This window comes from Homalodisca vitripennis, chromosome 2, assembly GCF_021130785.1.
Source record: "Homalodisca vitripennis isolate AUS2020 chromosome 2, UT_GWSS_2.1, whole genome shotgun sequence".
NCBI lineage: Eukaryota > Metazoa > Arthropoda > Insecta > Hemiptera > Cicadellidae > Homalodisca > Homalodisca vitripennis.
The window spans coordinates 199,359,392-199,381,801 of NC_060208.1; the positions used below are offsets into that span (position 1 = coordinate 199,359,392).

The 22,410-nt window shown below is 33.2% G+C and overlaps 1 protein-coding gene across 1 annotated transcript; it reads left to right on the forward strand.

The window, feature by feature from the left end:
* Nucleotides 1-506: 506 nt before the first annotated feature.
* Nucleotides 507-17,558, forward strand: LOC124355245 (alpha/beta hydrolase domain-containing protein 17B). Its single transcript, XM_046806289.1, has 3 exons — nt 507-1,329; nt 7,612-7,744; nt 15,592-17,558. The coding sequence occupies exons 1-3, from the start codon at nt 683-685 to the stop codon at nt 15,673-15,675; spliced, it is 864 nt and encodes a 287-aa protein (XP_046662245.1). The 5' UTR covers nt 507-682; the 3' UTR covers nt 15,676-17,558.
* Nucleotides 17,559-22,410: the final 4,852 nt, after the last annotated feature.

Below are 22,410 nucleotides of genomic sequence, written 5' to 3' on the forward strand. Positions count from 1 at the left end.
ACTCTATAGAGGATGTGCGTAGGAGGACTGCTACATGCTCCGTATGCGTAGAAAACAAGCCAACGTTCTATTACAAAACTACATTAGTTAAGAGTAAGAAAAGCCCCTACATATCTCAGAGACTATGTTTATATAAAGGAGGGGTGAATGTAGCATTATCTTATGTCTTTTATGTCTTAAAACAGCTGCTTATTAATTCTCAATATTTATGTTTACTTTCTGTAAACACATTTATCTAAATGTAGCTTTGTTTTAAATTGAATAAAACCATTTCAGTTCGGTTCAAACCTTACTCCATTTTATAACACAAATTGTAAACGTTTTTGTGATAATCTGGCTCAAGTATTGTTATTTATAATAAAGATTCCCAGTAATATTCACTTATATTACAGTATATGCAACAAATTTGTCTTAATGCTACATACAGAAGATACTTAGCATAAGTGGTTGGGATGGTCTCAAAGTATATTTTTCAAAATTTAGTACAGGTGGCATTGAAGAATCTACAGACTACAATGGCGGAAACGATGCACTGTCGTAGTGTCAGGCGCGAGGCCTATTTGTTAATTTAATAACAACAGTTCTTTTTTGTTGGTTATTTAAGTTATAGTAATTGAGTTTAGTTTGTAAAACTCACTACATTCATGAGTGTAATTAGACGTTTTAGAACTTATCGGTAGCAATGAACGGGTTAAGTTTGAGTGAATTGTGTTGCTTATTTTGTTGTCCACCTTGTCCATCAAGAATCGCAGCAAAATTAGCTTTCTTACCACCTGATCCCACATACAGCTTTCAGTCTGATGAATCTGGATCCAAGTTTCAAATCAGTCTCTCAGACAGAGCGGAATGGCAATATTCAGAACGTGAGAAGGAAAATATAGAAGGCTTCTTTGCAAGGACTTCAAGAGGCAATAGAATTGCATGTCTTTTTGTTAGGTGCAGTGCTAATGCTCGGTTTACAATATTGTTTTCACACGGTAATGCAGTTGACTTGGGGCAGATGAGTAGTTTTTATCTAGGCTTAGGAACTAGAATCAACTGTAACATATTTAGTTACGATTATTCAGGATATGGAGTAAGTACAGGCAAACCCTCTGAAAAGAACCTGTATGCTGATATTGATGCGGCCTGGCAAACATTAAGGACAAGGTATGGGATAAGTCCTGAAAATATAATATTATATGGACAAAGCATCGGAACTGTACCCACAGTGGACTTGGCATCAAGATATGAGGTTGGTGCAGTTGTTCTACATTCACCGCTGATGTCAGGCATGAGAGTGGCCTTTCCTAATACGAAAAGGACGTGGTTCTTCGATGCCTTTCCTAGGTAACTTAGTTGAACTGCCTGTTGTTTGCTTCTTATATAAGGGAAATTCTGAAATTGCTAAGTGCCTAAAGATCCTAGTAAGCTATTTAGATAAGACTTAGGCCTATTAGATCTAGCAATCTGTGAAAAACTCACTATTTTAGATCAAACTTAATGTATAATTGGTTTAGCTATCTGTTTTATTCAAATGGTTCTGTTGCATAACAACCTAGAAAGGTAAGCAATTAATTGTATAGGACCTGGTCTGTATGTAAGTAGACTTTAATAAGTGGCCTACACTGGTTATTTGTCCTTTATTATTGGATGTTTTGATTTGTTTTTATCTAATGTTATAATGTTTGATTTTATAATGAATGATTATAGCTTATTACAATTTATTTAACTAACATATTGATTTCAACTTATTAGCCTAATTAAAATTATTTTAAGCAACTAGACGTAACCAATTTTTGGAGAATTTGAAAATGGCGATTAATGTGAGGAAATTATGTGAGATATATTTAAAAAGTGATTAGATTTGTTTCCCCCCATGTTTAGTTTTTGTACCCATGGGGATAATCCTTACACGTCCCTTTCACAAAAGTGGTTACTCACAGCTATCCGGTCAAGCTGTGAATATTGTAGTTTTTCTGATATTTACATATATGTCTAAGATAGTTTTATGGTTTTAATGTTATTGTTAAATTTATTGAATTAAAAATTATACTTACCATATTATAATTATATAATGTAACAATATAATTTATAACATTATATTATTCTTCAATTACTCAGTTGGTAGAGCGGTGGTGAACTCTAGAGTATAACAATCAAATAACGAGTGTAGGCTGCTTACCAAAGTCTCCCCGAGTACTAAATTAGCTTCATAGTTTTAAGACGAATGGTTTTATTGAGTTATAGCAATTTTGAGACTCTAGTTAGACATTTCTAGATAATTTGTATTTGTTTAGCTGATGGGCAAGGCTTATAGATATGATGTATATCCATAGTTTCAAAAATATTTATCCCACTAATCTAACTACACAGGCGGTAGTGTTTGGTGCTAAGGCTACTGAGTTTTGCTGTAAAAAAAATGTATGTAAATATTTTATCTGATTTTAAAACTTGACTATTCATTTACATATTCTCATGTTCTATATGTATTAAACTGTAAAGTTACTAACTCATTTCAAGTTTCTTTTTTTGTTCCAACAGTTATATCCATTCTTCACATGTGTGGTTTGTTTTTTGTGTGGGATTTATAACTTAACGCATAGCTGATCACTGATGAAATATCTGATCATGCAGTATCTAGGTCTAAAAGCACAGTGGCATGCTCAGGTCGGGGAAAGCGATTGCTTGTAATTATACCTCCTAGTTATTAAAATAATGTCTTGTAGACTGTGTTAGCGTCATTACTAGTCTAATGAGTGTTTTTGACAATGGTCTTTCTTTATTTTTACAAACACAGCCAAATAAATCAGTTCATAGAATGTTCTTGCCGCTAAAGATTCCTATTTGCTTAGCATCTGGTTGTGATGCCCTTCCTCCAGGTAGTGGAATGCAATCCCATCATCTGTTGGAGTAGTTTGTTTCTTTTGCTTTGACCTTGGTTTTAAAAGTTTTATATCAATCTCGTGGTTAGTTGAACAATTTTGATAGCAAATAATTATTTAATTTACCAGCCGGATCTGTAATCAGTTGGCTGTTCGACATGTTGGAATCATATTGTTCTTGGTTCAGAGCCTTCGAGATGTAAATGTAATCTATTTTTTATGTGCGTTATTTTGTCATTGCCTGTGCTGAGCTTCAGTGTTATCTGCTTGGGAACATAGTCAGAATCACCATGCTACTGAATACAAGGTGCCTCTTGTCTGGTTGTGTATTCTGATTTGATGTTCAGTGAAAAAAAAATTGTATGTCACTATTTCTGGGAGGTTCTATCCCTGTTAAGAAATGTATTGCTTCCTTCAGAATACCCACGATGGTTGAGAACAACAACTATTTGTAAGAACGTGTGAAAGAATTGCCAATAAATGAGCAAGTGCGCTTTGATCTAAGAGAAATGTAAGTGTTTTTAAAACAAAAGTATGAACCTACTTCCCCGACCACATAAACAATCTGGCCAATAAGTGCTGGGATTTATGTTATGAGAAGAAATAAATGGAGTGGTAATTGATGATCTGAATGCAGCGAAGACAGTCTATTACTCACTTGTGGTGTCCCATCTTAGCATGGCCTAGTAGTCTCGGGGAGGAACAACTGAAGGTAACCTACGGCGAATTCTTGTCCTTGAAATTTCTTGTCCATAAGGGTGCTGGCTGATCTCAATTCTATGGACAGCTACAGAGAGTCATTTAAATATCTCGGGATACTAACAGCCATTGCACTCTATATAATAGATGCTGTTCTGCATATCGATGAGATGGAGCTACCTACAGGAAGTAGTATACGTACGTACACACAACACAAGACATGCATCACAACACATCCTACCTCTTCATCGCACAGCATTAAAAAGAAACCATCCAACATTGGACGTAAACTACACAATGCTCTTCCAGAATCGCTTAATGTCTCACAGGCAACAGACTGAAGAACCTAAGAGACCGGCTTGCAGACCACCTTCCACACGACACGGCAGAATTCTTTGACTTGGTTCAACAGTGTCCATGAACATTTATAAGTTTTGATTCAACATGTATTATTTGCTTTAGCTCTAGGATCTCTAGAAAATAGTATTAAAACCTTGATAAAATATTGTATAAACCTTGATTTTATTTAACAATTGAATTGAATATTGTTTACAATAGTACAAGTAAAACAAAAGGTCTTTAGTGCTATACAAGAATTAGACAATAATCCTTTTTTTTCATTGATTACTTTTTAACTGTATAAAGAATTATATATTTTATATATCAACAATGTTTTCACTAATATTGTATAAGACGCAATGACTGTTCGTAATGAATATGTAAATAAAGATTGATGACTATGACTATGATGACTATCAAGCGATAAATATTACATAGTGAAACAATACACGGTGAAATAGTGGTTACTTGTTTTATCTAATCATAATCAATGTCAATTAAGAGCATTAACTTGTTCACACACTACTACAAATTCAGGAAAGAAACCAGTAGCTTAATTCTAAACAGAAAAAAACTAAGCACAATTAGCAAACAGTAACTATTATGCATAAAAACATTAAGCTTGCTAATTTAGTTATATCTTCTTAAAACAAAATTCTTCCAAAAGTAAAGGGCAGTAGTTGATAATAATAACTTTTGCACCTATTATCTGGAGGTTTAGCCAAATATTTATAAAAGACCATGTTTTACATTGTGTAGAATAGTGACAGATGAGGGTGTTTTTAGAAAAGCTTATTTTTGAACATTTTATTGTTATTTCGTATAATATGAACAATTTATAGTAAATATTTCTATTATTAGTTATTTTTGTATTATGTTCTAAGAATAGGTGGAAAAATGGCAATAATAAAATTGATAACAAACTGGCTATGAAAGTTGGTTAATAATATTTTCCCAACATGAATAGTTACATTAGTTACATAAAAAGCTATGTACACCAATGAATATTATTTTAAGTTGCCCAATGGCAAAAACAGAGATGTTTTTATTACATTTGTGTGTTGTGGTAACTGTAGATTATCTGTTTGTAAGGATAACACTGAATTAACATTTTACATATGCTATCTATGTTTTGGCATAGAAACTAAATAAACAATAATACCTTTGCTTTTCAGCATATAACTTTGTACGGTTATGTAACAAAGTTCATTGTTGTTAATATTATCTGTGTAATACATGAATTTACCAGTTTCTTCAACTTTTTGGCATAAAATAGGGTATTTAAATTGTCATAAAAAGTAAAAATCTTGTAATTGTAATTTTATAAATATAGTAAGAACTTTACATCTGGTACTAACACCTGTGGTATGAAACCAGGTATAAATTTAATATATAAAAAAATGTATTTTAGTGAACATCAATGTAGGCATTAAATTAATGATAAAGAGGAACCTAGAAAAAATTATATATAATAAAAAGCATACTACATGATCAAATTTTGTATCTTGAATCTTAAAATCCTAAATTTTATATTCTGTCCCTACACAAGTATGTTGACTGATAATAAAATATTATTACTTTATATTTAAAAATTATTACTAAATTCAAAATTATTGGATCTCTGTTGTCTGGATTAACAGCAGAAATATTCTTTGATCAAATGTAAAATAAATTCATGCTAGATGAGTAGAAGATTGGGCAGTTATTGCATTTCACATATTTACTATTATGAAATTACTTGAAATAAGTAAGTGGTGTAATATACTTACAAATTGCATAACATTATCTTCTGTTTATACATGAAGTAATAAAATTCACTCACATAATTGAAGAATAGATTAGACTGTAACAAATTATCTTATTCTGGTATTTAAAGAAGTATTGACTATAAACACAATTTAAGATTTCAATGAAAACTAATAAATACCAGTTCAGTTAATATTTTTGTATTTAATAATTTTGTACCAAAATCTGGCTGTACTCAAATATATGATTGCAGAATTTTATTAGATACAATAAAAAGTCTTGAGTTTTATTACAAAATATGAAGTACACTGTTGTAACTAAAGGCTACAATATGAGCTTAATTGACATATATTAATGATTAAGGCATATTAAAATGCAGAATTTCAAAACAACTACATTGGTATTATGGGTGTATAATTTAAAATAGGATTTAACAACTAAAATGTTAAATACAGTGAATTCAAAATATTTTGATCATCTACTGACCATACAAAAAACAATCTTAGAACTTTAAATTGTTTAATAAACAGGTAAACCCTTATTTTAATTACAGATCTTTTCATAATTTATGAAATTTTTAATATCAGTCAGTAGTTTATTCTTAAACAATCCAGATTTTCTCTCTCTCTCTCTCTCTCTTTGAGCACAACATACTTAATGTAAAATAGGCACAAATGCAGTCCTTGAGTTCAAGTATTACAACTCCAGTTCTATTATAATCAGATTTATAATCTACATGTGATTTGATTCGCCTGGATTCAAAACCAATTACAAGATTCTAAATTTGCATATTACATTTTGTTGCCCTCTAGATATTTCCAAATCAATATATTATATATGAGTGAACTTTATCAGAATCCTATATATGCATACTGTCTGCCTATTTCATCTCACTTGAATAAGTTGTGCGTAAAAATGAGTACAGTATAACACTAACCAATTTATTTAATTTATATATGATTATAATTTTTATTTAATTTGTTTAGTTAATTTTATTCAAACTCAGATAGACAGGATGTTTACCACAGATATAAGTAAGTAAATATGGTGTTACTTAACCCATATTTAAGTACAGTATGATATTTACAATAGCCAAGACAGGAATGGATGCAGCTCTTTAACCAAAGAGGTCACGAGTTAGATTTTTATTGGGTAGTCAATAAAAATGTTCTAATGTATATTGTAATATATATTTTATTATTTATATATTATGTATTTCCCTTGACAATATTTGATATTGATTACAATGCCATTGATGAAAGTTAAGGAATGATTGATTATCAGAAATTAATACATATTACTACTAATTTGGTCTTTTTTGGTTAAGTATAGTAGTACAGTAATTAATATCCGTACATTGAGTTAGCTCCATTTCACCTTCCGCTTAGTGTAGTGTTTGAAATCTGATAATAAACACTGCACTAAGTGGATGGTGAAAGAATCTGCACTAAACGAAAGGTGAAATGAAGCTAAATTCAAGAAGCCTATTCACATTGAATCAAACCTTCCCACCATAGCATTGTTAGGAGTAATAAGTATGTTTAAGCACTCGTTCTCAAATGTCAAAAAATACCCATACACGTAAATTGTGAAGGCAAAAAATTAACTTTGGAAAACAATTTAACTAGAAGTGAGGTGGGGGTGGGGATGGTTTTACAGTCCCTTAATTTTACTCTGCAATGTGTAGCAATAAAATATATTTCCTAAAAATCTGAAACAGAATTTGATTGTAGACCCGTAGAAGCAAAAAGATCTAACGTTAAAGCTACAAAATACTTTGTTAGAGAATTACATACTGTCACAAGTTTTATTTTATTTTGCTTTGAAGCTTATAATTATAATAAGCTTATAATATAAAATAGAGACATTTTCAATGTGTTAATTACTTATTTCATTGCCTACTAACGTAGCGTATTTTATTTATCATCAACCCCTCACTTATCATACTTAATTCTTGTTGCAGTATTGATAAGGTTCCCAAAGTGACGTCGCCTGTCCTGGTTATCCATGGGACAGAAGATGAAGTGATCGACTTCTCTCACGGGCTGGCCATCTACGAGAGATGCCCGAGGGCCGTGGAGCCTCTGTGGGTCGAGGTATGACAGTAGTAACTGTTAACAAATTTTATAAAGTAACATTTAAAAAAGGAAAAGTTCTAAATTGCACAAGATTTTCTTTTCTCTTTTTTTAGTTTTACAAGAAAATGTATACCTAGAACAATATTTTGACGTAGTTTCCACCAATGTATACAACATTTAGGAATTATAATTTTCTACCCACAATTATATAAATATGGTATCTTTAATCCATTATTCAATTATTTTTTTGTTGATACATATTTGACATTTGTTTAAAATATATGATGTATTTTTATCTCATTCGAAAATGTGTTATTCTGTTCCTCCCTATTCACCCAAGGTGCAAAATACATGTTTCAGCTGGATGCTGATGTCCTCTCCTGAAGAATAAGTTTCTACTTGCTCAAATGTCAGACAATAATAAAGTAAAGTATCATTTTTAAAGCAAGAACCGATAGCGTGATAAGCTCCCACAGCCTGTTACTTTATGTATGTTCAAGGTTAGCCACTCTTGGGTGCCCACCCACTATGGCACCATTGTGTTTCTCTTTCTGCTGGTGTTGATTGTGTGGATATACTATTTGTTTGTTGACATGACCTGCCATCTTCTCAGTTGTGAAATACGCTCTATTATTATTATATATAAAAAAAATCATTTTTATTATTATAGGTCCTCTAATATAATTTATGTAATAAGATGTTAGAACAAGGTGTTTTTCCAAATGCTCTCAAGCTGGTAAAAATAATTCCTGTATATAAGAAAGGAGACAAGTTAAATCCATCTAGATACTGCCCTATATCTTTGGTACCCATCATTGCTAAAATCTTTGAGTATTGTATTAAGAAGCACTGTTTGATTTTTTTCTCGTTTAATTATCTTTTATTATACGTTTAATGGCTGTTGATGACATAATCGTACGTTTTGAAAACATGGCTGTACAGTCTGCCACTTTAAATTGATTTGTCCAAGGCTTTCAATTGTATTTCACATAGTTTGTTCTTGGATAAACTTACTAGTTATGATGTTATGGGAATTGAACTAAATCTTTTATTATATCTTAGCTGTAGGAATCAGATGGTTGTTGTTCAAGGTAACAATAAGTTTAGCTTTAGTGAAGTTAAAAATGGAGTACATTAAAGCTCAGTACTTCACCCGTTTTTTTTAACTATAGCAGTCCAACTACTTTTCCTGTAATGTTCCATGTAATGTTCTTTATGCTGATGACACCTCACTCTTACATAGTAATAATGTAACTGAAAATCTGTTATTAGAGCAAGATGCAATGTTAGAAACAGCTTTTAAGTGATTTTAAGCTAACTTTTTAGTAGTAAATGAAAATAAAACTGAACACATTTGTTTTATAATGAATAGTATGTTTAAACAATTTTAAACTGTTAAACTGCTTGGTATTTGTTTAGATAGTAAGTTAAATTGGGAATGGCATATATAAAACGTTTGTAAAAAGTTAGCTAGAGTTGTATTTTTACTGTGTAAGCTTAAGTTCTCTGTTAGTAACAAAATGCTCATTATATATTATTATGCTTTTTTCCACTCACATTTGATATACAGTGTGGGTAACAGTAGGGTATCTAATAGTTTTTATATGGCAGCAGAAAGTTCTTAAAATAATTAAAGGGATACCATACAGAGAGACGTGTTTGGTGTCCTATTTTAACTATAGGAACATCACAAATTTCAAAACTGTCCTCAAACAACAATCCTGGGAAATTGTGTTCGCTCAGGATAGTACAGAAGATGCATACAAAATATTTAGCCAAACAGTTGCACTGGCAATTTGCGTATAAAGCCCAATAACATTTTTGACTATGAGGTCTCGCAGCTTAAGCAAACATTCCACGAGGCCCAGGAGAGATGCCTTCCGAGTGGTACAGAAGAGTTTAATAAAGACATGACGGATAAGAAAAAAATCTTATGATTAAAGACCTTTTTTACGATAGGAAAATGCATTATGCACCGTCAGGGACAGGTGTTCGCCCTGGTATGTGGGACTCTCACCCACTAAAAACCTACCAGTCCAGGCATTGGAAACCCTCTCGGGAACGCATCTCTGCAACTACTTCAAGAGGGTGCCATCGTTCGCCCAATGGGCATTACTTCATTCTAAAATCCACCAGCATGAACTATTCTGGTGCTTTATAGCTGCTTTCTTCTTTTTTGCCTTAGCACCCTCTTGCAGAACGCAGCGACAGCGTTCCACGATTCGGGACTGGACAACATCTCTTCTATAAGAGTCTCCGGCGAAACATGCCCGATAGCTGCCTCCAGCTCCCTTCTCTCCGTTTCCCACCTTCTACATTTGAAGAAGGTGTGCAAGGCATCATCCGCATCCGAATCCCTGTACTGGCATTCCGGACTCGGGATCTTCCCCATTCTGTTAAGGTAGAAGCCGAAACAACCGTGCCCAGTGAGAAGCTGGGTAAGGTAGAAGTCTACCTCTCCATGCTCTCTTTCGGTCCATCCCCTCAGATCACCTATGAGCCTAAAAGACCAACGTCCTCGACTCTCCGTCTCCCATCGAGTTTGCCACTCATCCATTGTGTGCGAACGGGCAGTAGCACGGCTGACAGTGCCATTTCCATCGTATACATGCTTCCGCTCAAGAGCAAGAAGATCGATGGGAATTACCCCCGCAATCACAAGGACGGCCGGCTCTGAAACGGTACGATAGGCAGATGAAATCCGGAGAGCTCCTCTCCTCTGCACCGCTACGACCTTCTTCCTGTAATGCTTCTGCCGCAAGGCATCCGCGTTAAAGACCCTTATGATTAAAGACCCTTAGACGCCAAGCAACTGCAAGTACTATAGAAGAAGCTAATGACAAAAGTAAAGCTCTGTGGAGAATAATTAATAGTGAGCGGAAATCTTCCAACAATACACTTACTAGTATCACCAGATTGTATCACCAGTACAATGGAGCTGAATATAAATGGAGCCAAAATTCAAGATCCTAATCTAATTGCTAACCACCTTAACCTATTTTTTACTAATACTGCAAATGACCTCCTTGTAAAAAGCCAACATCAAATGCCTCAACAGCCTCCAGTAGATTCTACCCGTACACAACAAATACTGAATATGTTTCTTTATCCAACTAACGAACATGAAGTGCTAAAGGTGATTGAGTGTCTTAAGAACAAGATATCAACTGGCATTGACATCTCTGCTTAGCTACTGAAGACATGTAAAGAAGAACTTACCACACCACTTGTACATCTCATCAATCAGTCACTCAGAAATGGAATTTTTCCGACTGACCTCAACATTTTAATAGTATTTCCTAAATTAAAGAAAGGAGACCGTCTTGATCCCAAAAATTACTGTCCTATATCACTAATATCCACATTCTCCACAAAGTGTTTGAAAAATTAGCGCTTCACAGACTTCTTTAACATTGATCTCTTCATCAATTACTTACCCCATATCAACACGGCTTTCTCAAGGGAAAATGTACCACATCAGCCATCATCACCATTGTTGAGTTTCTCATAGACAATCTCGAAGCCGGCAACACATCAACAGCAATCCTACTTGACTTTAGCAAAGTTTTAGACTGCCTGGACTACACTCAACTGATAAACAAAATGAAGAACTACTGCAAACCAGTTCAAAAGTTTATTAACAGGAAGAACCCAAATAGTTGAACTAAAACACACAGAGAAAGGAGTAACAAAATTAGGGAGATCAAAACCACTACTAGTGACAAGAGGTGTCGCCCCACAAGGCTCTGTGCTGGGTTCTGTACTTTTTATCTTGTTAACAATCGATCTCCCAGATTATCTGGTGGAATATAACGAAACACTGATGTATGCAAACGATACTTTCCTCCTTCTCAGTGAAAAGCTCCCTGACATGCTCGAAGTTCGTTCATCAGTAGCATTAAATATGGCTATACAATACTGCCATAGTAATAGCCTGGTTGTAAATGAAGATAAAACCTAACAACTGGTGTTTGGCAGGAAAAGAGACCAAGTGAACGACTTCCAGATATAGAAATATCCGAAGAGGCCAAGTATTTGGGAATAACTATTGATGAGCAACTGACATGGATCCCTCATATTGACAACCTATGCCTAAATTAAGTAGCAGCCTCCATGTCATCAAGAGGATTAAATCCATAAGTAGTACTAGAGTAGCAAAAATTGCATATCATGCAATCTTTGAATCACACCTGCGGTACGGACTCGGAGTTTGAGGTAACTCATCGGCAACAAACTTGGTGTACAAACAGCCTGGTGCACCAGAAAAAAACTATTAGAGTTCTTGCAGAACTCAACAACAGAGACAGCTGTCGACAGAAATTTAAAGAACTGAAGGTTCTAACAGTGGTTTGCCTGTACATCTTAGAGGTGGCCACTTACGCTAGCACTCTACAGCTACAGAGAGGTACCGATAGACACAAATACAACACTCGACAGGTCTCGAACTTTACTAAAATCTTTAAGAAAATCAATTTTTAATTAAATAAATAACGTACGAAGAATAAACAAAATCGGTTACAGTTTTTTTCTTACTGAACGTACATGTTTTATAAACTTTTATTTTCACTTACTATTGCAAAAAAATAAATGCTAACAAAATAACTAACCTTAGTTTAGTAACTGTTCGAAATTCCCTCCTTCACAATGCACACAGCACTCTCCTCGACGTAAAATATTTGTGGTGGCTCTGCGAATTATGTCTGGATTGTTTCTTATACTGTCAAATGCGTTGCGAATTCTAACGAGTAATTCTTCCTTGGTATCAACTTTACGTTTATACACCATAGCTTTAATATGTCCCCATAAGAAGTAGTCAAGAGGCGATAAGTCAGGCGATCGTGGTGGCCAGTTGATTGGTCCACCACGCCCAATCCAGTTTAAGAAATTAGCATTCAAATAATTTCTAGCTACTAAAGAAAAATGAGGAGTTGCACCATCGTGTTGGAAAATCATTTTTAATCTTTTTTGTAAAAGGATATCTTCCAAAAAAGCCGGTAAATCATTCTTCAGAAATGGTTCGTACATATTTCCTGTAAGGTTTCCTTCAAAAACGAATGGTCCTAGAATTTTGTCATCAATAACGGCACACCAAACATTAATATGAAATCTGTGTTGGAAAAAGGTTTCTACGGTAGAACGTGGATTTTCTTCGCTCCATAAATGACTATTTCTACAATTGAAGGACCCGTTTCTAGTGAAAGTTGCTTTATCAGTAAATAATATTGAATTCACCCTATCAGCATTGTCTAGAAGCCAATGAGAAAAGTTTAACCATAAAGGGTAATCTGTCGGCAGCAAATGTTGTACCTTTTGCAGGTGAAAAGGATGAAGTCTCTCTTTACGCAAGATGCGCCACACTTTGTTTCTCGATAAACCAGTGCGATACGCAATTCGCGTCGTACTAGTACCCGGGCTACGATGAATATGTTGAATCACTTGAAGTTCATCGTTAACGCGATGTGCCTGCCGTTCAACCGAAAACGAAATTGTTGGAAATGATCCATTCGTTCTTAAAAACTGAAACACTGAAGAAAAGGTTTTCGCATTCGGAATCCGCCTTGCAGGAAATCTTTCCTGATATTCATGTCGAGCAGCTTCCGCATTGCCATTAGCATATCCGTAACAGAACATTATGTCGGCATATTCTTCATTAGAAAATTGAAACGGAATATTAACTTTTATACTGTATCAATATTTACACTTAACTAATCTGTATGACACTTCAATATAAAATATTCAAAAAAAGTTCGTAATTGTGATTGTTGAACAGCTGTTAGTACTGCCAACCTATGAAAATAATATTTTTGAAAATTATAATTAACATGTTTTCTCCAAATATTAGGATGTACATTCAGTAAGAAAAAAAGTGTAACCGATTTAGTCTATTCTTCGTACTTATTTATTTAATTAAAAATTGATTTTCTTAAAGTTTACGTATAATTTTTATCGGCTTATTTTACATCATTATCTTAAGAAATTAATTCTTTACAAGTTTTGTAAAAGAACTTTACGTGTTTGTTACACATTTAACAAAGTTAATCTACTTGAAACCTAAATGAAACTTGTTTTTGGACACCGAATTTTGCGTATTTCTTCAGATATCTTAAAAATTACTGCAGCTAGAGATCTGGTACCAATTTTATTCAATTTTTCAGTTCAATTTGCGTAATATACATTAAATTTTACGTCCTGGGTAACGCCCAAAATAATTTAATAGGGCTCCCTTTTAACGGTGGCACTGAAATCTGGGCGAAATCTTTCACCCTGTATAGCTCGCTAACTAAGCGTTTCTGGACCTATGTGTATATGAACTTTTTTCGTTATTTTCACCGTAAGAACAAGTCCTGACAGTTTCTCCGTTTCTTCATGGGACACCCTGTATATATATATATATATAGTATATAATTTCAATAAACATTGAATCGCAAAAAGTACTGGCTCCGCCGGGAGTCGAACCCGGATCTCTCACTTGCCGGGTGAATGTGCTACCATTACACCACAGAGCGCTTACTTTTTCCGATTCAATTATTTTGTATTTGGCCGTATCTGTCACATATGTGTTTAAATAAGCAAACTAACATATGATCAGAAGACCAAATACCTGTCAAATGACTTTTATTTACGTTAAATTGTATAAATGGCAATAGCCTTATTTAATTTCAATAAACTTTTTGCGATTCAATGTTTATTGAAATTAAATAAGGCTATTGCCATTTATACAATTTAACGTATATATAGTATATAATATATATATATATATATATATATATATATATATATACTATGTATATATATATATATATATATATATATATACTATGTTTAAAGACGAATAAAGATCTTGAATCTTTTAGAAAAAGTTATTCCTGCTAAAATTCATTGGCACCCAACTATTGGAGTTTATAGTGATGGTATGATGAATGATGGAAATGTGTGTAAATGGTATGTTATTTAATGAAGGGAGGATGTATTTTCATCATGAAGAATAATCTGGGCAGCCTACTGTTATTGAAAAAGACTTATCATGAAAAGTTGATAAGGAAATTTGTTAAACCAAGTTCTTCACCAAACAGTTCAGTTGTGAAGGAACTTTATCAGAAATTCCCAAAAGTTTCAAGATATGTAGCCTAGTTTATTATATTGTTGTTGACAAACTACTTAAAAAATATGTCAGGAGGGGACAATAAATTATACAGATGAAGACAAAATAAGCATGTTTCTCTAAAGCAAATGGTAAGTTCCATTCAGTGGAGTTTAAATAAGAAGTGTACTAAATAAGTATCTTACCAAATGAGCTGATTAATTTATTTATAATTTAGAATGTAGAAGTAATTTTGGGTCACTATCCACAACAAGTGGCTATCATGAATAATGTGGTCAGTCTGATTTAAGTTCTGAACACGAGATAAAATTAACTCCTTTTCCATTTCATAATTCCATTCTAACTGCCACGGGAAAAGGAAAAGGGCAATAACCAAACTGGTGTTGCAGGGCGCGGGTCACAACGACATAAAGCTGTATAGCCAGTATTTGGAGCAGTTGAAGCAGTTTGCAATGACGTAGAACAGTGTAGCCAGTACTTGGAGCGGTTGAAGCAGTTTGTAACCAAACTGGTGTTGCAGGGTGCAGGTCACAATGACGTAGAGCAGTGTAGCCAGTACTTGGAGCAGTTGAAGCAGTTTGTAACCGAACTGGTGTTGCAGGGCGCAGGTTACAACGACGTAGAGCTTTATGGCCAGTACTTGGAGCGGTTGAAGCAGTTTGTAGCCAAACTGGTGTTGCAGGGCGCAGGTCACAACGACATAGAGCAGTATAGCCAGTACTTGGAGCAGTTGAAGCAGTTTGTAACCAAACTGGTGTTGCAGGGTGCAGGTCACAACGACGTAGAGCTTTATGGCCAGTACTTGGAGCGGTTGAAGCAGTTTGTGTCTGTGGAGCTTCTCAACTGACAGTTGCTGCCGAGTGAACGGGACGACCCTCTCCCTCCATCCACCATGAGCTCAGCCACCAACAGCTCCGTCACCGAGAAACTCCTCTAGCCCCCCATCCACCCACCTGCGCCGACGATGCCAGTGAATTTCAGAGTATTTTGTTGGATATATTTTTATAACCTTGGAAATGCATGAAAAGACAAGGTACCTGGGTGCCGGCTGGACTGTTTGGTTCGCGCAGAAAGTGAGGTTAGGTTCGATGTCGTCTACTGTCGCTGGTCCAGTTGGCACCTCACCACCAGAACATATTGCATTTGACAATTAGCTATAAATATAATATATCACAATATTATGTACTCTCAGTTGTGTACGATGAGAGTTGATTTCTAAATCTGTAGCTGTTCGTAGGCATAAGCGGTTATTTTGTACTCTTTTAGTGCCACTAAATATATAGAACTAATATTCTTTCATTATATATAGTGTTTAAAAAATTTCATTAAGCCGCAGAACCAAAATAGTTAGTACAACTCAATCATTCATTCATCATTACAAAGTAAAGACATTTCTGAAACCTGATAAGTGTTTTAAAGATGCAAATTCAGAAAGTGATTGTATACTTAATTTTTCTGCAAAATTAAACACCAGGGAGATTGTGTCTGTATAAAAAAAATAGCAAGAAAATGGCATTATAAATCTGTTTAGTTTTTTTATAGATAATCCTTAGTAAATTTGTTTTAAATTAAGCTTTTCACATTGTTGCAGTCTATAATGTTTGATGACCTATTCTAATTAATTAAAATGTTGACTTAAAAACTAGAAAAGTGAAATGGCCATGAAGATAAAACAATTACCAAAAAATCTAAATAGAAATATTTTAAATTAAGAATTCATCAAGTCTGTTATTTACCATTCTTCCATTTGGCCCAAGAGAAATCTATTTTAAGAGTTAGAAAAAATGTTACATTTCAGTGTTCTATAAGTTAATTAAATATCTCTGAGAAATAGTCTTGATTAATTAAAAAAGATTATTTGTTATATTAACAAGACACAGAATTAGTTCATTGTAATTTATTGCAGAATGTTAAAAATTAATTATGATGGGACAACACAACTTTTCCCAATCTGTTTTTTGTTATCTAGACACTATCTGGCAAACTTTCTAATTATTTAAACAATTGGTTATTATATTCAATCAATCGTAGTGTATTTACACAAAATGAATGGGGGCGTACTTGTGCCATTGGAAGGTCTTGTATAAATGTTTTAGTGGTACTAAAAGGGTTAGCAATTTTAATGGAAAAACTTCCTAAATTAAACCATTTCAATTTATATATCTGTTAAGTTATACATATTATTATACTCTATATTGTATTTGTTTATCTCGTGGTTTTCGTATGGTTCAATATTGTTTTATGTTTTGTGTAAATTTAAATGTCTCTGGGTAAGATAGAACAAAACGATTTGCTTAACAGTTCCAAAACACTCAGTAAAAGCACAGCAGCCATTACAGTAATCATTCATCGGCGTAATAATATTGTCTTCACTCAGTCTCAGAGGTTTTGTAGGTTCTGTTAAGATCGAGGTAGGTGTTTAGATTAAAGTTTTGGTTTTGGGTGTGTGTAGTAGAAAAAAACCATTGTGAAAATCTTCCATATAAATAAACAGTACGTAAGTAGACATTGTTGATGTAGTTGTAGCTATTCAAGCATTCCAATGTATAATATGGTAATGTAATGTTATTGAAGGAGAAGTTATAAATCTGTAATGAAATCACTTTTAATTTTTGAAATTTATTTTACATAATTTATAATAGTATCTTATTAATTCCTTTCAGTGGATAATAGGTATTTTTTAATACAGGGTGATTCACGAAGATATGCGAAAACTGTGGGAGCTCATTCTATATGTAAAAATAATGAAAAAGTTTACATAAACATGGGTCCGGAAATGCTTCGTTAGCGAGTTACAGCTAGCAAAAGATATTTCATCCAAATTTCAGCTCACCATGTAAAACGAGGTCTTCCTGAAATTCTGGTAAGGTAGATTAAAGGGGCTAATTCAATAATTTTTTATCGTTTTTGACCTGATAAATTGAATAAAACAGGTCCTACAACTGTGAGACAATGACTTTGTTATTTCACCAATAAACATATCAAAATTTTTAATAAAACTTGTAGAATCTTTTATTCTGAGCAAAACTGTTTAAATAAAGTACACAGAAAGTGATGTAATGTCAGTAATTCTTTTTGAAAAAACTAAGTATGTTTGACCTGGTAAGCGCTCTTGAAAAATAAATGGTCCAATCAGCTGATCATGAATAATACCACACCATACGCTGTAACTCACTAGCGTAGCATTACCGGACCCATGTTTATTTACTTACTCTTACTCCCATGGCCATGGATACCCTAGGTGGTATTTGGCCTCAGCCAACCAGCTGCCTCCATCTCTCCCTGTCTTCACAATCCCCCTGACCCGCTCTCAATTTCCGCAAGTCCTTCTCCACCTGGTCCTTCCAGCGATTTTTGGGTCTACCTCGAGGTCTTCTTCCAACTGGATTGTGTTTCCAAACCTCTTTAATCAATTTATCATCCTCCCTCCTCATCACATGGCCTGCCCACCGAAGTCTCTTGCTCTTTGCTTCTCCTACAACGTCTGGAGATTGAAACATCTCTCTGATTTCTTGGTTGTGCCTGATTCTCCATCCATCTCCATCTCTAATAGGTCCAAAAATTTTCCTCAAAATTTTATTCTCGAATGTAACCAATCTCTTTTCTGCCTGTTTATCTATAATCCATGTCTCTGCTCCATAGAGAAGAACTGGTCTTATAACAGTCTTATATATTCTTAATTTTGTTTTGTAAGACAGTAATTTTGATTTTAAAATATTATTTAATGCGTACATGCTTCTATTTGCCAAATTTATTCTATTTTGGATTTCTATTAGTTCATTACTCTTTGAATTAACTATTGCTCCGAGGTATTTGAATCTTTCAACCTGTTCGAATTTATGGTTCAGTATTTCCAAATCTTCTCTACCATTATTTCCTCGCCTAAAATAAATCAACTTTGTCTTAGCGTCGTTAATTTCCAGTCCTATTGACCGGGTTTTGTCTATTAATATTCCTGTCATCTCCATCAGTTCATCTCTGTCATTGGAAACTAACACCACGTCATCCGCAAATGCCAGTGCTCCTATCTTAGTTCCAATGCTTATACCTAGTTTCCTATTTCTTATTTCTTTCAACGCTTCTTCCAGGGCTAAATTGAACAGTAATGGAGAGAGGCTGTCTCCCTGTCTCACCCCTGTTTTTACCTCAAACTCGGGTGAATATTCATTTTCCACTTTAACTTTGCATTTGGAATTTTCTAAGCTAAGTTTTGCCATTTTCGTTAGTTTTGTAGGTATTCCATACTGCTCCATTTTTTCCCATAGTTTATTTCGATTGATACTGTCATAAGCTTTCTGAAAGTCTATGAATAATCCATACAATGCTCTATCAAATTCCAAGTGCTTGGCTATTGATTCTTTTAGAACAAATATTTGATCGATGGTCGACCTTCCTTTTTGAAATCCTGCCTGGTGATCTTCAATTATTTCTTCTGTGTACACTTCTAATCTTTTCTGTATTATTTTTGACAGTATCTTGTATGAAGTATTCAACAATGAAATTCCCCTGTAATTATTTGGCTCTTGTTTGTTCCCCTTTTTGTGTAAAGGCACAATTATGGCTTCCTCCCAGTCCGAAGGCATCTCTTCATGTTTATTTAAACGTTTTTTATTAGTTTTACATGTAAAATGAGCTCCCACAGTTTCTGAATATCTTCGTGAATCACCCTGTATTACAGTAGGTCTATTAACTTTGGTTCATTTATCTTCATGTGCCAATTAGATAGACAAATGAATAATACTCTTATATATAGGGGTGTGCGAATTGTCCTGGTTTTTCTTGATTTTTTATATACATTTGCAAAGACCAGCTCTCGAGCCTGCCCTGAGTTTTTTTTTACAAATAAGCTAGTGATGAGCTAGTTAGTAAATCAAAGTTACTTTTAAGAGTTGAAAATATTGTTTCCCATTTAGTAAGTGGTTTATGATTTCTTGATATATTCTAAAATACTCTGTCCGATGTTGGAGAATACCATCTTTGTATTTAGAGCTGACAGGTAAAATGGCATAATCTAACTTACTTTTTTGGATCTCGTCGAGTGGGTTCATGTAATCAAACCAAAATGGTGAAGTGTTACGCAGTAGGCTATGTTAGCATTTCTCCATAACTCCACTCCGAAGCCAGTAGAGTTCGCTAGTCTGTTTTTATCAAAGATGTAAGGTTTTTGTCCGTCTGCACGATCTCGAGAATTATTGACCTATATTATTTAAATAACATCAAATTCAATTGTTACGATATAAAGAGTGTTCAGGAATTTGGTCAACGCTCAAGAAAATTAAAGCACTGCCTATTTGGTGAGTAAGTAAGAATCGAGATTGATGATACAAACATGTATAAATAGTATTTTACCTCTTTTTGATACTAAATGTTCAACAAATAAAGCCCTCGTCCTGTGGTAGGAATAATGAGTGTACACACATGCAGTGATGAGTTCGTGTGGTAAATTAGCAAGAAACCCCTTTCTTGAGTTTTTATTGTATTTTTTCATACAAGAGATTGTGAAAGTAATTACTTGACAGGTTGTGTAGACTGTTCAATAACTTCAATCTATATCTTAACTTTATTTTTGTAAAGCTCTAACCGGAACCATTTTTACATAAGGCTAAACTCAGATGATACGTTTTCATACACTAACTATTTGTTAGCGTATGAAAATGCTGTGTCCGAACCAGAGTTCAAGTCATGATGAAAACGGAGATTTTGTTGTATTTGTATTTACTACAATGTAATACAGTTTGTATTTGAAATTAAAGTGTGTCTAGATTGTGTTTATTTATTCTGTAATGTTCGTGCTTTAAAAGTTTATGACAACATTTATTATTAAAAAAAATTATGAATAAAAACAATTCAATTTATAAAAACTTTGATATTTTTTGTATAAACCTTGGCTTCATTAAAACTAAATAGCAATTTTCTCACACCCCTAATTTTACTTCTTTAATACAAGTACCAATTAAAAATTAGAAAAAAATATTAAAATTAATTATAGTAAATCCTGAATTGGAACAAACCCCTTATATAAAATATTATTAATTTAACTATCTAAAACTGTTATGTTGTATAAAAAATCTAGGTGAAGATAAATATGTGTGTATAATTTTTTAATCATGAGCAGTATTAAATTGTAAAAAATAGACATACATTTTAATATATCAATTTTATGGTTATCGTCATTGGACTATAGCAAAATCCCACATAACTACTGTGATCCTTTTACTTAATATGCATATAATATACATAATTTACTTATTTAAAATCATTTAAACTTGTAATTTATTGTTGTTCTTGTTATTTTAAAAACAGTATTTACAATTTTGGGTGTAATTCTTTCTGTTATTGTTGTGATACATTATCAGTGTGTAAAAAAGAGTAAGTTAGATATATATTTATTTCCAAATGCGACTCGGTAAACTAGCATTATTTTAGATTAGCCGGTTGGTATGTATTATATCATATGGTGATTATAATATTATGCATTTTATAAACTAATTTAGGCAACACCTTGTAAATTGCATTTTTATATATTATTGTTATAAAATATCTAAACAAACATACAGTGGTTCAAATTAGTATAAAGGAGAAAGTATGGCAACTAAAAAATTTAATCAACCATTCACTCTAATGTACGTATCTTCTTAAACCTGTAAGAATCTTTATTGTTTAATTGTATTTTTATACAAGCAATAACATTTGGTGCCTGAAACGTTAAAAGTAGTCTTTGTTATATTATATTTACCCTTTAGTTTCCGTTGTGCGATTAGTGAAAGAGGGTGCTCGCACTAATATTTATTTATTTTTGAAGATATAAATAACAAAACTATAGACATTTTCCAATGTTTAATGTTTGTATTTAACGATGGCAAAGTCCGTTATCCTGTTATACTTTTCAAATCATTCATTGCTAATAATGAACTTAATACAAAGAAGTTGTTCTTATCAATATACCAATGTTATTTTTTATCATATATTATTTGCGAAAGAGTGCTCTGTCATTCTTCAAGACAAATTTCATATGTACTTCAAGACAAATTTCATATGTACATTTTAGCTAGTTTTTGCATGCAACGAGCTCAAAACTGTTACAGAATTCCTGTTAGTATAAATAATTATAAACATTCATTTAATCCTTTTACTGCCAAAGTCAAAATATCTTGTCTTTTTTTATTCCGGTCTGTTGTGTGTCCAAATATTTGGCGTTTCAATGTTTAGAATCAAAATATGCTAAGCTTTGTTTACGAAGTTTGAAGTAGATAAATCTAATTAATAATAATATCATGTTTGAAGTCTTTTAATATCATATAGACAATAAATATTTTGTGTAAATAATAACAAATTTTAGATAACACTTTTTTAGATAATTATAAATGTTTTATCAATACATCTTTTAAGTTATTACTCACAAAACAAAATTTAAATATTAATAAATGTAAAATCATACCAATGTAATATAGAAAAAAAAATTATTTTCCAGTATTAAGAAAATCTTGTAATGGTCACCTCATTATCTCCTGTATTCTTGTGAGTTTGCAGTAAAAGGATTAAATTGATAATCTTTCTTGTACGAAAAAGCACTACTATTTAT